This window comes from Octopus bimaculoides, chromosome 12 (assembly GCF_001194135.2).
Source record: "Octopus bimaculoides isolate UCB-OBI-ISO-001 chromosome 12, ASM119413v2, whole genome shotgun sequence".
Lineage (NCBI taxonomy): Eukaryota > Metazoa > Mollusca > Cephalopoda > Octopoda > Octopodidae > Octopus > Octopus bimaculoides.
In genome coordinates, this window is record NC_068992.1 from 47,681,197 (window position 1) to 47,699,385 (window position 18,189).

Consider the following 18,189-nt stretch of genomic DNA (forward strand, 5'->3'; position numbering starts at 1 on the left):
ATATATATATATATATATACACACACACACACACTTAAATGAGTGAACAAATGAAAATGTAGCTCTCGACATAGTTGTTGATGATTTCTTCTGGGTGAGAGGCTGTAAACAAATGCCTAGCTGTAATTATTAGCAATTATGAAGGAACAAGTTAGCTGGTGTTTAAATTCAGGAAACTAGTATTAAACTAGTATGTTATCCATCATATGACAGTTAACTTTTGAACTATGTTTGCCATCATTTGTACTTTGAAGAAAGACTGATTATAGTTATTGCATGTTTGCCTTGTTTCTTAATATCATTTGTTGCAAAAATATATATATATTAATATTAGCAATTATAGTGATATATTCATTTGAAACAGGTTGCTATAAATTTGAATTTAGTGAATACTCATGTGATTCATGTAAAAATAAAAAATGACTTTGCTAATAAAGAGCTTACTCAGTAAGCATCTAAAGAAAATATTCATTATAATAAATATTAAATATCTCAGAGATTTTGTCAGCTGCAGTGAATTTTTCTTCTTCAGTCTGTATTATTCTTTCTCTCTCATTATGTGTGAATAGGAAGACTCATTGCATGCCACCAATCCTAGCATTTGCACTCATCCTGCACCTCTCATGCTAACTCACTCTGTATCCCACTTTTACCCCCTCTTCTCTCTCTCTCTATTGATACAAAACAAGACTGGAGAAATTAACCAATGACCCAACCGACATATCAGTCATTAAACAGAGATGTGTACAAAAATCTTTATTATCGATAAAAGACAATATGATCCTTGTTTGTAGTCAGAAGACAGCTACGAACTTGGAGGATATTTCAGTAAATTAAAGATTTATTATCTCCACTAATTACTACACTCACCCTAACTTAATCATCTAAATTTGTATCATTAACTCCTTTCAGTAATTTTTCTTTGCTCCTTTAAGTTATTACTATGAAATAACCTCTCTACAAGAATGTTCTAAATTCTTTTTATTTCTGTAAATATGTAAAAAGCTGACGAATAGTCAAAGCAAGAATGAATTAGTCTGATGAGGTCAGTAAAGAGACTAAAACATGTATCCATATCATATGTGTGTGTTGATGTGCATATGACCTAGCAATTTGGCAAAAGAGATTGATAGAATAAGTGCCAGGCTTTAAAAAAAGTTTTGCGGTCAATTTATTTGACTAAACCCTTCAAGACTGTACTCCAGCAAGGCCACAATCCAATTACTGAAACAAGTAAAAATAAAAGATATGTATACAATATATGTTACGTACGTATATATTATATGTATATAACATATGCAATATATTACATGTATATAATATATACAATATATTCCATATATATAATATATACAATATATTCCATATATATATATATATATATATATATATATATATATATATATATATATATGTATGTATTATATAACACAAACACACTTGCTTGTGTGTATAATTTAAAAGTGTAAATGAACTATGAAGAAACACTTTTTAAGAGAATTGAACCCTGAATCTGTTGTTTACCAGCTGCAACATTATCATGTTAACCCATTGTAACAGCAAAGAAATGTTTGTTCAGTTCTGTGTCATGTTACACATGCATATTTCTGAGGGAATTCTTCACTTCAGATGTCTTGTTTGACAAACTACAGACCAACATTCCTAATTTGATTAGTGGAATCACAACTGTTTCGAAATGTCAAATGCCAGTGATTATTAATCAATATTGATTATCAATGGATACTAATTGATTTATCATATCTCCTCTGTTGATTTTTAAATTTTGGCACAACTGTACAACCATGTAAACGAGATATGTAATTCTGAAGGAAGTGACTCTAGTTTATATTTGGCAATTATTTTTACATACTGTAGTCCCGCCCACATTCCATATACGACTTAAACATCAATATGGCAACTGAAATTACAAGAAATAGCAGTTAAATCTCCCTAAAATCACACATTAGCAATAAACACGTTGGATAAAGTGGTGATACATTTCCTACAGGAGGTGCAATGGCCCAGTGGTTAGGGCAGCGGACTCGTGGTCATAGGATCGCGATTTAGATTCCCAGACCAGGCGTTGTGAGTGTTTATTGAGCGAAAACACCTAAAAGCTTTATGAGGCTCCGAGCAGGGGATGGTGGCAAACCCTGCTGTACTCTTTCACCACAACTTTCTCTCACTCTTACTCCCAGTTTCTGTTGTACCTGTAATCCAAAGGGTCAGCCTTGTCACACTGTGTCACGCTGAATATCCCCGAGAATTACATTAAGGGTATACGTGTCTGTGGAGTGCTCAGCCACTTGCATATTAATATCACGAGCAGGCTGTTCCGTTGATCGGATCAACTGGAACACTCGATGTCGTAAGCGACAGAGTGCCAATAACAACAACAACATTTCCTACACAAGAAAATGATAGAATGATCATGGATTACCTTTGATCATTGGCTTACTCAATCAAAACTGACTCGGGGCTAAGTAACAGCAGAAACCCAGATACACATCGGTTTATACATACTTACATAAACGGGGGAGGGCAGGCTTTGATACAGTTTCCAGCAACCAAATTCAACTCACAAACCAGAAGAGAATACAAGGCTACAAAATGAAACAGTTGACCAAGTTATCACACAGAAGGATCAGACTCAGAAAAACATATAATAATAATCCTTTCTACTATTGGCACAAGGCCTGAAATTTTGGAGAAAGAAGTTAGTCGATTACATCAACCCCAGTGTTCAACTGGTACTTATTTCATCAATCCCGAAAGGATGAAAGGCAAAGTTGACCTCAGCAGAATTTGAACTCAGAATGTAAAGACACTACACTAATTATTCTACAGTTTACCACATTAATAATAATGATCATCATCATAATAATAATAATAATAATAATAATAATAATAATAATAGTGATAAATTTTTAACAGTTAAAAGGATACACTACCCAAAAGCAGCCATTGATTACTATGCTCACCATAAAGAGAGAGAAGGAGGGTGTGAATTCCTACAGATTGAATTGTCACTGAAAATTGCCACAATGGACGTCAACTCCTACGTTAAAAACATTAAAAAAACAAACTCTGATCTGGATGCTAAAACTTGTTTTCAAACATGAAAACAACAGAAGCAAATTATATTCGGTAACAAAAGAAGCAAGAAAATATTTCAATGAATCCCAAACACAAGAAGTCTCAAAATTAGATGAACTAAGAACAAGCACAGAAAAAGCTAAACACATGAAAATCCCCACAACAAATGCAGCCTTAAGTAATCTTACCAGAAAATGGCAGGAAAAAAAAATCCCTTCATAGTAAATACCCAGAGAGAGATGTCAATGCTGTAAAATCAGACAGATGGGTTTATCATACCTGTTCAAAAACAACGCCTACCTACAAGAAGCTATCAAGCCAACAACTTAAAGAACAGCAGCAGCCCAACATGTTAATCATCATTATCATCATTATTTAACATCTGTTTTCCACACTGGCATGGATGGGTTGGACAGCTTGACCAAAACTGGCAAGGCCGGGGGCCACCCCAGGTCCCATAGTCTGTTTTGGATTGGTTTCTACAGCTGGACACCCTTCCTAATGCCAACCACTTTACAGAGTGTACTGGTTACTTTTTACATGGCACCAGCACCAGTGCTTTTTACATGGCACCAGTACCCACACCAATGTGGCACTTTGGTTTTAGGATCTCAATTCTGTTGTGGTGGGCGGGTCTTCTTGACTCAAGTGATTAAAAAAAACAGCCTGAAACCAGCAAGCACATTGTCTCCATATGTAGCCTTCTTGCACTCTCTAAGTATCCCAACAAGCATGATAGAGCTGGACTGTAGATCCACTGGATAATTTGCAAGGATCTGGACTTTCCATCGTAGAAACAAGCAGGAATACAAATGTCCTCTAGTGCCTCAAAAAGATATCTCACACTGATGGAACTTTTCTGTTCACACAAACAGACAAATAGATGCAAATAGGCCAGATATTATTTAGAAACATCTCAGATTTGATTATTCCATTTGATAAAAATGTGTCTGTCTAGATCTACCAAATGCTGGGCAAGTACAAAGATCTTGAAATAAAAATTGACAAAATGTGGAAACTCAAATCTAGAACAATAACCATGGTTGTAGATGTCCAAGGAATAGTAACAAAAGGAGCTGATTATTACTTGTTTCAAATCCCAGGAAATCTCAAAATGGAAGAAACTCAGAAAATATTACTCCTGAGCACTGCAAGAAACTCAGCAAGAGGTTCTGTCTATATAACCCCCAAAACAAATTTTTTCACATATGAAATGCACATATTCCAAAACAATACTTCTTGCAAATCCATGATGGACAATTAAAATGCAAATCCCTCTCACCTTTCCCAAAAACATGGCAGGTATCAACCCTCCTAGTCGTAGAGCCCACCTGAACTTATAACTTGCTGTCTCTTGAGGTCTCTGGGTGAGATTTAGACTCAACTTGTACAAACACAAAGCAAAATCCAAATATCATAATAATAATAATAATAATAATAATAATAATAATAATAATAATAATAACAGTAAGCTGTTTATTTCTCTAGATAAATTTGAAATGGCCGAGATTTCAACAAAATCTTTTCCTGTTAAATACAACATTTTCTGTTTGACATAAACATGTGTGTGTGTGTGTGTGAATATCTACATCTATCTATCAACACACACACACTATAATTGCAGATAAAAATATTGGAGAAACAGTTTTTCCTCTTTTCTTCATTATATTTGTATTTCCTCTATAATTCATGTCATCAATCAGGACAAGGTAAGTTTACCTTCTCTTTTTAAAGATTCTTTTGTACCTTTTTTTTAGTTTTCTTAATTTTTTAGTTTTTTTTTTGTGGAAGATGAAAAGAATTTTAATTAAATTCCAATAATCTAGATTTTTAGATGAAATGAATAAGTTATGTCATTACTTGTTTGTCATGTTTTTATTTGTAATTTCATTTTTCTTAATTTCTTTATTTTAATAGCTTGTAAGTATGTTTAATCAGTATAATAAAGTACATAGTTCATATGTATGTTATGTGTGTGTGAACATACATACATATACACACGCACATTTTTATATGTGTGCATGAATATACACACACAATTATGTACACATATATAAGCATGTGTGTGCATGTATATATATTTGTACATGTAAACATATACATGTAAATATATGTATCTATACATACATATACATACATGCATACACACACACACACACACACACACACACACACACACACACACACACACACACATATATATATATATATATATATATACCTATGTACATATTCTGGCAAATACTAGGCTTTCTATGTATACATATTCATGATTTATATTTTTGTTTAGTTGTTCTATATTTGTTTTACTTTTTTTTTTTTCCATTTCCTGTCTTTTTACTGAAAGATAATCATTTCCAAATTTTAACCAAATATAACAGATGGAAATTTATGTTCATCAAAATATTTTTCAAGAGAAGATTCATTAATAATACACACACTCTCTCTCTTTCTATCTCCTTCAAATGTCCTGAAACTTCATTTAAATCATAGATATCAACACTTTCAAAATTTTGTCATCATTTTCCGGTGTTCCCACCCTCCGCACCTCTGTCTTTTGCAACATTTATGTCTTGCAGTCATTTCATTTCATATCATCATCATCTTTCATTAGTCCTGATATATATATTTTTTATCTTAAATTATCATTTGCCTGCCTACATATCTTGTCTTTATTTCTCCTGCTCTTCCTCTGTGTGTACAAATATATATATATACACACTCACATATATTTCTGCATATATACAGACATGGAGTATGCATTATATATTTATATATATATTATATATTATTCTTTAACAAGAATTAGTATTGACTGACAATGATGTTTCAGCTTGTTAAGCCCTCATTAGACTGTGGTACATATAAGCTTATAGTTCATCTTAGCTATATATAATCTCTGTTAAGCTAAAATTTTCTAAATTAAGTGGAGCTTTGTAACAAGGTTGTAGGGTAGATTCTGATGGAAGGGTATAATGGAAAATTTTTATTGATTGAATTTGGAGTTGAATTACTGTTCAGAATTTAGTCATGCATGCAGAACTTTATTATCAGGAGTGTGTATTTAAGTGTATCAGCTTCAGGTCTTGGGGTTGTTTTTAAGGGTTCGCCACCATCCCCTGCCCAGAGCCTCATGGAGCTTTAGGTGTTTTCGCTCAATAAGCACTCACAATGCCCAGTCTGGGAATCGAAACCGTGATCCTATGACCACGAGTCCGCTGCCCTAACCACTGGGCCCATTGCGCCTCCACAGCTCACATCTATACACCAGTGTAAAAAGCATTATACTTTTTACATAAACATTATACTTCTATTCCCTAAGTAGATTTTAATAATTATCAAAATGCTTTCTAATAATTATCAATACACCTTATCAATAGAACTTAATAATAAGAAATGTTTTCATAAAAACCAGAGTTTCATACCAAAAGAATTGTGAGGGATGAGAAGAATTGGTAAAACATGAAACAAAATGATTGTGTTTTGGCCAAATCAGGAGAAGATCAGACAAAATGATAGTGGAGTTTCAGACAAAATGATGAGCTATATTTTAGTTGCATCTCTTTATAGGTATACAAAGTTTGATTCCAGCTGGATTTGATTAAACTAAATTTTTATCAAGCCCCACAGGACTGCAGTTGATATAATCCTATTTACTCCACCTCTTTCCATAAAGAGGTTTGTGGCATGTGTCTATCCTTGAAATCAATAGTTATCAAAGAATTTTAACTTGTTAGTTTTCTTAGAAATTGTCAGTCCTTAATCTTGCTGGCACTCCGTCAGTTATGACGATGAGAATTCCAGTTGATTCAATCAACAGAACAGCTTGCTTCAGAAATTAACATGTGAGTGGCTGACATATGTACCCTACTCCACAGATACGTCTACCCTTAACATAGTTCTCAGGGAGATTCAGCATGATACAGAATGTGACAAGGCTAGTCTTTTGAATACAGATACTACTCATTTTTGGCAGCTGAGTGGACTGGAGCAATGTGAAATAAAATGTCTTGCTCAAGGACACAACGCGTCCCCAGGAATTGAACTCACAACCTTATGATCATGAGCTGAATGCCCTAACCACAAAGCCACAAGCCTTAATCTTAAGTTCTTAGATAAATCACAGAATTTAAATAGATCACAGATGGTACCACAACAGTATAACAGCAGTTCCTGCTACTAATACTTGTATGTTTTCTAAATGTATATCCAGAGCAGGCAGTAACTTTAATTCTTTCATAGACCAAAGCTTTCATAGAACTGTGTAATAACGACTATTACCAAATGTGATTTACTGGGAAACTGTAAATATTGTTGTCAATGAATTAAAAAGAAGGATGTTTGTATAAATTTGGGAGTAAAAACGATGTTTGGACCAAACATTTCTTAACAGGAAAGAAAATGAAAAAGAAAAAAAGATAAAACAGAAATTGCATGATTGCAACAATCTACACTGGATTATCATTTATTTTTTCCGTGAAAAGTTAAAGAAATGGTATATGTAAGATCCTAACACAATGCACTAACAACTTGGACACTTGTAGAGAAATTTGCTTCCAATTTTGACAAATTTTATCAAGTATTTATCATTTACATTTAATTTAAAAATTGAAATAGCAAACAAGTAAATCCGTACAATAAATAATCTGCTAGGAATCAATTTAGTGCAGAGATAACATACATTGAAGGAATATAGAATGATACATGTTTATCTCCCCATCTAGCTCACTCTTTTACAAATGGTAACAAATAAAGTATGCATGCAGACATCTCTCAACGTTGCGATAACAACAAATGCTGCTTCCATTAGTCAAAAAGAGTTCGCTCTACTTCTATTTTATTTTACTTCATTCCCCTACATTTTTTAGCGTCTTATATTTTTTGACATTTTATTATCATCATCATCGTTGTTATTGTTATTATTATTATTATTATTATTATTATTAATATTATTATTTCCATTCTGCATTTCTGATATCTTTTTTGTTATAAACCAAAATATTCTAGTGCTTTTCAAAACGAACAGCTGCATATGAGATGATATGTTTGGAAGCTAACATGCTAGAATGTAAAAACAATGGTTTTGACCTTTTTAACCTTATCACAACCTTGGACAGACAAAATGATGCCAATTTTAAGAAGACGGAAGGAATAAACAAATGTTTTGAAAAAAAAAAATTTTTCCCTCCTTAAACTTGGAAGCATTCCAACTTTGGTCAATATCACAGAGATTTATAGTCTATTTTTGTTGTCGCTGATTCACATGTCTGAACATAATCAATTCCATTTTTTAAGGCAGAAATTAGAATAAACATGTTAATGCTTAAAGTGAAAATTGAAGTTTACAAAAAAAAAAAAAAGAGAAAAGAGAGAGAGAGAGACAAAGAGAAAGAGGAGAGAGAGGGATGATGATGAAAAATAAAAGCAAACTAAAATTGAAAAAAAAACTGCCAAAATCTTGTCCTTCCATGTTAACGATGTAATTAATAATGATCGACTTCACACCCAACCCTCTCAAAAGCCAGATTTTAATTATCCTCTCCCTCGATGCCTAACATCTATTTACATATGGTTGGAGGTTAGAAATAGCCTCCAATAGTTTGAAGCTAATAATAATAATAATAATGATAATAATGGTAATGATATTTTTCAATAGTCTAAATTATTAATAGCAACATATGTCAGACTACTATTATTTACTATTATTATTTATACTGACAGACAGGTGTGTGTGTATATATATATATATATATATAGATGCATATATGCATACATACACATACATACATATGCGCACATCTATTTATATTCATGTACATGTACACTTACATATGCACACACACACACACACACACACACACACACAGATACATTCATGAGTGTTTGTGAGAATGTGTGTATATATATGTATGTATACATACACATTTGGTGCTTTGCTGAACATATTGCACAATGTGGTAACATGCAAAGGTAATGTGGAAAGGGTGTGTGTGTGTGTATATATATATATGTGTGTGTGTATGTACATAAGTATGTATATGCATGTATATATATGTGTGTGTGTATGTATGTATGTATGTATATATATATATGTGTGTGTGTGTGTGTGCGTGCATGTGTTAGTGTGCGTGTGTGTGTATATATATTATAGTATATTATATTTAAGTATAAAAATTATTTTTTTAAAAATGACCATTAGTAAAAAAAAAAGTGTTTAGAGTTATTTCCCTTGGCTTTTTTAAAACAAATTCTTTGAGATGCTTTAAATGAGAAATACACACAAGCAAAGCAAAAGAAACAAACTAACTTCAAGGACATTGAAAATTAATAATAATAATAATAATAATAATAAATAAATAAATAAAAGATAAGAAGAATGGTGAAAATGATATTAATAGTTGGAGTAGTAATAATAGTAAAAATTATTATTATTAATAATAATAATAATAATAATAATAATAATAATAATAATAATAATAATAGCAAAACACAAAAAAAAATGATAAACAATGAAAAATAAGGATAGATATATGAACAAACATTTTGGCCTCTAAATTTGCAGCTACGTTGAAATTAAGAAAAAAAAAAAGACAGTTATAATAATAATAATAATAATAATAATAATAATAATAATAATAATAATAATAATAATAATAATTATATCATCATCATAGGCAACGTTTGTGTTTAGATAAACTTTGGACTGTAATACAATAGTTAGCTTATACTAAGACTTACCATTGGGTTTCTTCTCATCATTGCTGGGATGGCTCTCAGGGTGAACGTTTCCTACGAGATCAGGTAAAGTTAATACAGAAAGGATTATTTTTATTAAACGGATAATCTACATTTATTGGAAATTGTTCGGAACAAAATGTTAATCCTCACCACTGCTTGTTTGTCTGATCCTGAGGTAGTTTTGTTGTTATTATTTTAGTTTTTTACACTTAGAAGTAATTAAGTATAATGTTGCTGCCTAACTCTCTTCTTGCATAAATGTATATATGAGTGTGGGTGTATGCATAAGTGTGTGCATGCGTGTGTATTTGTCAATATGAGGACATTGAATTAAGTCACACATTTGTCAGTAACAAAATAAAGGATCATATTTATCTTTATCATAAGCATTATTAGTGTTAGAGTCAAGGAAGCAAGCTGGCAGAATCCTTAGCACATTGGACAAAATGCGTAGCAGCATTTTTTACTGGCTTCACTACATTCTGAGTTCAAATGCTGCCAAGGCCATCTTTGTTTTCATCCTGGGTAAAGTAAGTACCTGTGGAACACTAACTCCTTCTGCGAAAATATTCAGGCCTAGTGTCTATATTACAAAGGATTACCAGTGTCTGGGTGGTATATAAGCATTAATTATTCTATTTAATCCTGTCCCCTTACAGTCTGAGCTCAAATCCTGCCAGGATCAACTGTCATTCTTCTGCAGTAGCTGAAAATAAAACACTATCAAAATGTTTGTTCTTTCTGCCAAGCCATTGACAGTTTATTATTAACAGTTAATCAGTAATTATTATTATTATTATTATTATTGTTATTATTATTGTTGAGTGAGAGAGCAGTGCATGTCACCAAAGTGACACTGGGGTACAAATATGCAAAGCCCGAAATACTCATCATGGCTACCAGTCTGATGACGGTACACCAGGCACACACATCACAACCATATGTGTGCGACATGGTGATCTCATATCAAGATAAACAGCACATGACTTTGCAGGTGGGGCAAGTAGCACATCCTGCTCAAAAGGTCCCTGAATAAGATTTGTTTAAGGATGCTGAACAAAATACCCATGCTTCCAGAGGTCAATTATTCAAATCCCCAAAAATTCCTCTCAACACAAGGCTATGATGCTCCCCAACTACTTCTGCTCATGGTCAGAGATGCACATATCATCAGCCACCAAAGGACATGCTCAAATGGTTATGGTCAAACAACTGTCAAGCAAATTTGTGGTATTGAGCAGAATATTTGCTGTAGCCCATCTTTTATACCAAGACAAAATATGTACATGATAACACTTCCAATCTGTTAAGATCAGAATCCATGAGAGCCAGTGCTTGGTCCTGCATCAGGGCATTATTATCATTATTATTATTGATGTTAGCATTATTATAGTAATGATTTCTGTCATTGGTCATGGAGGTGGGTTATAACATTGGGCACAATACAAGAAATGGAAAACAAAACAACGAGGATTTATGAGGCCCAAACGGCAAAATTAATTAAATGACTCTTAGTACTTGACTGGTACTTGAACCTAGAAGGATGAAAGACAAAGCTGACATGGATGCAACTTGACTTCAGAATGTAGGCAGTTATAACTAAACACCACAAGGTATTTAGTTTGGCACTCTACCATTCTACCATCATTGCTCTATAAGAAGAATTGATTCTAATGTGGGCAGGAGGCTAGTGACTTTGAAGGAAAGGTGTTTGTTGATTACATCTAACCCAATACTACACAGGTAATTTCTTTTAACGCAGGTGTGATAAAAGGCAGAGTTGATCTCAGCAGGATTTGAACTCAAAAAATGAAGATCTAAACAGATACTGCAATGCCTTTTAACTGACATTTTTACGATTCTGCCAATCCATCAACCTCAGTTGTGTTGGTAATTAATGATAATTTCAAAAGTAAGCACAGAGCCTGACATTTTGAAGGAGTGGTTTGTCAATTATATGAATTCCAGAACTAGACTGGAATTTCATTCCATCGATCTCAGAGGATGAAAGGCAAAGAAGACCTTAGCAGGATTTGAACTCAGAATATAAAAAGCTCGAACAAATAACACAAATCATTTTCCCCTGTTACTCAAATGATTCTGTCAGACGTAAGTACAAGACCACAGCCTTTGAGAAGGGAAAGATTTCATTGAATCAGCTTCAGTATATAACTGGTACTTTATTTTATCAATCTTAGATGAATGAAGAGTAAAAAAGACCCTGGTAGCATTTAAACTTAGAACACAAAGGGATATAACTAAATAGTGTATTACATTTTATCCAGCACTCTAATAATCCTGCCATCCGATAATAATAATAGCTATCATAACAATTGTAACATTAATAATAATAATAATATTAATGATTATAATCTGTTCGTTATTGGATACAGCAATATCAGTTTATTTCTAAATTCATAATGGTTGATTTATTCCTGAAATAATATTAATAATGATAATTATTATTACAACACAAGCTTATTTCTAAATTGAAGCTATAAGATATAAAATTATATCAGAAGATTAATTTTTGATTAATTTTCATATTTTCTGTAAGTATTATTACAAATTAGTAATTTTGTTAATATAATCTTCTAAAAAAATTGAATAAAAAGCAGGTATGGTGGGACAAATTGGAAGGATAAAACAATGAGTCAGTAAATAAATTTAAAGTCTGTTTTCTGTAAATTTCTGTTTTCAGAAAGACTCTTTTGACCAATATTGCGAATCATTACACAATTATTTAGGCAGTTGTCTAGGTGTCTGGGAAGTCTTTAAGGAAGATCTTTTCTTTCTTTTTTTTTTCTAATTAAAAAAAAAAATTAAAGAAACAAAATCAAAACATGCCATTTACCCAAACCTCTTCATCTACCAAAAACAAAAAAAAAAAAAAACAAGGCTGGGGTGAAACCCCTTCCGCCATACAAAGTCCCTGCAATTATCTACAGCCAAGGTGTACCTTACCTATCATCAAGTTATCTCTTCTCTCTGCCTCTTTCTCTCATGTGTGTGTGTGTGTGTGTGTGTGTGTGTGTGACTTTATCTACCTATATATCTTCTTCTACAAGTCTCTCTCTCTTTTACAAGTGCTAATACTTATGGCAGCTGGAGCATGCAACCTGTTCCCCTCTTGTACTGTATCGTTCTTTATCTTTTCTTCCCCCACTATCTGCTCAATACGTGGTGGGTGGACTGGTGGAATGATAACTAATTTTTTCCATTAATTTACAAAATATCCTTAATTACCAAATCATAAAGGTTTATTGTAATATCGACCTCTTGGTGGATATCCTATCTAATATATACACATATACATACATATAAACATACACATGCCTACACAGACTCAGTGGATAATATGATCTCAAATACAATAAATCTGAATACAATGGGATAGTTATGGCTAGAAAACCTTTTAATCACAGTTCTGTTTCTTCAGGGCTGATCTGGGGCTTATACCATCACCACAACAACACAGTTCTTTCTACCATAAATTTACCCTGGATAAAGTATTCAATATCCTATCCAGATGATATTGTTATATAGATATTGTGAAATGCTAGCAAAATGGTCTGATCAATCCAATACAATATATTTAGGTGGTAGACTTTATTCATCACCCAGTTTAACACCATCACCCAACTTAGCCTTCATGTGCTTTTAGTGGTGTCCATTCTGATGAAAAGAGCTAGGCCCAGGCTCTCAGTTTAAAATAAGCTACAACTTCAAAGGTTCATAGGACCTTCAAACATGTTACGCCCTTGAAAATCAGGATCATCTAAAAAGTTTCGTACTCTGAAGAGTTCATTAGGATAGCTACCCTTCATGAAAAATTTTTAATATAGTCATGAAAATTTTTTTATATTTCCTGTTTAGTAGCAATCGTTTTTGTTTTCTTTTGTCTTCGCTTCTGTTTTTGTAGATATTCAGCAACAGGATAGATAGATTGTTAGATAAACTGTTTAACTCCCAGCTTTTAGATCAGAAGTTCATATCAGCTTCATATAACTCTCTGTTTTTTGTTTCTATACATAACACTTTATTTTACATGGCTTCAGAATTGGCCTTGTCATAGGATACATTGTCTAATTTTGATTACAGTTTCCCAATGATAGTCCTTCTGTTAACCCCTATTCCATCAAAAGACAGGACCATCCACCCACCACAACACAGATATTTTCTTCAAGTACAATAAATTACAATCAATAATCTTGTTATGCAACCCTCTTTCAATCTTCCCAGATTCTTCAATCTTTCAGTCACTCTATAAAAGCTCTAGTTTTTCCCATCCCTAAATGAAAATCTCTCTTGATAACACATAAAAAATTACAGTACTATTACAGAGAGTTCTAATACATGTAATATAGTAAATTAAAATAAATTTTGCCAACTGAGATTTTCAAAGTAAATTGACAGAAAAAAATCTCCTTCAAGCAATTATGCATAACCCTTTTGATACCAACTCACCTGGTACTGCCCCTGGATATATTTTAGAACCTTTTAAAGTGGTTTACATTATAATCTTCCATCAAAATATCATGTTAATTTATGTTTCAAAACACCAGCTTAATAATGACAAAGTTATTTTACTAATTTCTTCATTAAGCTCAAAATTAATTGAGACCAAGTCAGAGTATTTCAACAGAAAAATGGTGATAAAAGTGTTACATTCTAAAACCATCAAAGGAAGTAGATAATCCTAATAAGATCTGTTAAGTGAAGCTGTTGAACAACGGAGGTTTTCAGCAAGCCTTCTTGCTGAACACTCCACTACTGTACAATCATTAATCATATTTCTAAAACAATCTACACAGCTCAATGAATTGGAAGAAAACAAGTTGAAGTAACAAAAAGAAGATTAGTGGTGTGACAGAGGGTATAGTGTGCTAGACTGAGTAAGTAGAAACCTTGTAGTATTTACTTACACAAGTTAAACATTTTGAATTTAAAACCTTCTAAGTCGGATCAGCTTTGCCTTTCATTTATAGGTCAATAGAATAAATACTAGTCATATAATGAGGTTCATTTGATCAGCTATACTTTTGAAATGTGTGTCCTGATGATCATACAAGAAATCAAGATAAAGGGAGGGTGGTTCAAATACTATAATGGTGGATTAAGCTAAGCAGTTTGTCCAATTATATTATATTCTAAGCTGAAATCATACCAGTGATAACTTTACTTTCCATTCCTCCTGGCCGAAATTAAAAATATGTATATTTCTTGGATTGAATCAACCACCCATCACATTCTAGTCATACACCAGCTTTCATAAAATTTAGTTGTGTTCCTTTATACTCTGAGTATTTCCTACTGAGTCAATTTTGAACTAAATTTTATTTAGTCAAAGCTGAAAATATTTCTCCAAATCATTGTACACTGACAGTATGGTTCTTACATTAGAAGGTATCTCAGCATAAAACATTCCATAGTTTGTGGTACTGCACTACTTCTTGTTAAATATGTTAAATAAACACCTTGGTTGGGTTCAAGCCCCACCTGTAGTGGATTTGGCTTTCATCCCTCCAAGTAAAGGAAAGATGTTCCAGAATCTCTAGTAACTTATTCCAATGAGCAGCAGCCTTCAGATGACTAAGCTATAATCCCTAGATTTTTCATTATTTAATATACAGTCTTTTACATGTTACATGGCCCTATAGTCAATAAATACTTCCATAATTTCTATCACAGCTATAATATTTTAACCATACATCAATACCAATTGTATGACTAAACAACATAAGTGGTTAATTTTTCTAATCTACAGAGAAATAAGTAAATTTGACATGTTTGTATGTCTACTAAATAGGTTTACATATATCATATTTTGATACTGTGTGGATTGAGTTCTCTCTTTAAATAAAATCTTAAACACTAATACGCAAATAAGTGGCCTCCAGAAATCTGAAGATACTGGATTTGATGCAGACATAAATGGATCAGCCACTAGTGTCTCTGGGATTGGTCAAGTATTGTAGACATCTCTGATAAGACTCCAATAAGAGTTAGAAATTGATTGAGGTTGTTCATAATTTTATTTTAATCTACATAGAAATAGATAGAATTGATATGCTTGGATGTTGGCCATGTGAGATTATATATATTATATCATATCTTGATACATTGTGAACAGGCTTCTCTGATGACAGGTCACTGACATTAAATAAAGTTAAACACTATTGGTAGGCAAATTAACATCACCAGTTCTCTGAAGCTACTAGATTTGATGTGTATGTGTAAATAGAATGGTTATTTGTTTCTCTGGGATTGGTCAAGATATATCTGACAAGACCCTCCACCAATAAGGATTAAAAATCAATTAAAAGTGTTCATTTTTTTCTTTTTCCATTCTCCAGAGATATAGTTAAGTTTGACAGATTTGTATGGCTACACTTAGGTTTGCATATATAGAGAACCAACCAAATTATCTAAATAGGACTTTGGAGTTTTGGAGTGTTAGGACATTCTTATTAATTATTGGCAAAAGTGGAATTTGGGCAGATTGAGGGTTTCATAGTTCTTCATCTGTAGAAAATATATCTTCATAATATGGAATTACTACAAACATAATGCCACTTCTGAGACACATATGTACTTCATACAAGCTGTCTAGCTCTGTTACATATCTTCAAATAACAACAACAGTAGCAGCAAAAATTAAAAAAAAAAATTATGGGTGCAATAAACCAAACAGCAAAAGCTAAGTTTCAAACCACAGTGTGTGTGTGTGTGTGTGTGTGTGTGCATAATGTATTTTGTTAGTAACGCCATGTACTTGATTTTATAATCTTGTATAATCAATAAAATATTGATGCTTTTCTGATTGAAAGAAATAATATCAGGTGACTGAAAATGCCAATCTGTGATGGAGAAACCGTCCAATGTTTTTGAAGGTCATTCAATGTGATTGAAGCCCACTCAATGTGATTGAAGACCACTCAATGTGAGCAAAGAAAACATAATGCAAGCTTAAATTATATACAAATTGTAATCCATATCCTGATATCGAAAACCACAATTTATGAGCCACATCAAAACACTTCAACTGTAAATCAGATCTTGCAATCTTAATCGTTAATCTGTGATTATAAATCATGAAATGTGAACCACAACCACTCACTGTGACTGACAAATATACATTGTTACCGAAAACCAGACACCAATTCACAACCACATTCAGTGAATCACTGTGATTTACTGAAATACAAATCCAAATGATGGGTCCTTCAACTACACAATGTGAGTTCAAAAGCACATTGTAACCCATAATTATTCATTGGAACCTCTCACATTTTGATCCACAATCACACAATGTGATGTACAATTACTGTGACAAAAACCACACATAGTAACCAAAATCCACACATTGTGAATAACAACCACACACTGTGACCCAAATCCACACAGTGATCCATCATCACATTGCATGACTCACAACTACATACTGTGATCCAAAACCATATACTGTAACAAACACTGATTTGAAGGCTAAAACACATGACTTGTAACATTAAATGCTGTACAAACCATAGTCAAATTTTTGTGGTCCACAACCATCTGGTGCTTGAAGATTGCAAGCTGAGTTTCCGAACCATACAGACACAACAAACAAATCCCATATGGTTGTCAAAGTAAATGTTGTGAAATTTAATAATATATAAGGTAGATGAGTCAAACACTGAAAATGGCACAGCAACATAAATACAGCCATATAATAATTGAGTCAATACACTTACATTTCATCACACACACCATATTCTCGTTCACATGCATTCAGCTGAATACAATACATAATAGATCACAAACACACCTACCACAAAATCATAGTAAAACACATGCTCATCATCTTAACACTATACACAATACATGTACAACACATACATCACATAGACACACGCTCAGCCAATCACCCTAAACAAAAAGATATATGCTGTACCTCAGAAAATGTAGAGTTTATAAGATATACATGTAAGATTTAGAGTCCTCATTAAAATAATGTTTATAAACGTTACTGTTTTTCTGTGGTTCAAAATTTCTCAGTAGAAGCTAAGCAAGAAATAATTAAGGAACCCATTGATAACCATTAGGGTAAGGTCCAGAATAATCCTAGATAATTTTGCATGTTTTCCACTTTTTCCAAGACTTGAATATTTAAATATTTGGCATGAATTCTTGTACTTGATATTATCTTCTATCACATTATCATTGACATCTTTAAAACATAAATTTTCAAAAGTTTACAACTACACCATATTTCAACATGTTCAAACACCAATTACTTTTGGTAGGAGTGGTCTTATTCCTGAATATATATATATATATATATATATATATATATATATATATATATATATA

General features: G+C 32.5%; 1 protein-coding gene across 1 annotated transcript in view; it reads right to left on the reverse strand.

The window, feature by feature from the left end:
- Positions 1 to 9,823: 9,823 nt before the first annotated feature.
- Positions 9,824 to 18,189, reverse strand: part of LOC106879854 (zwei Ig domain protein zig-8) — a 683,376-nt gene continuing 675,010 nt past the window's right edge. The window contains exon 8 of the mRNA XM_052972042.1: positions 9,824 to 9,885. Within this exon, the coding sequence (XP_052828002.1) occupies positions 9,824 to 9,885 (62 nt within the window). The remainder of the gene's footprint in view (positions 9,886 to 18,189) is intronic.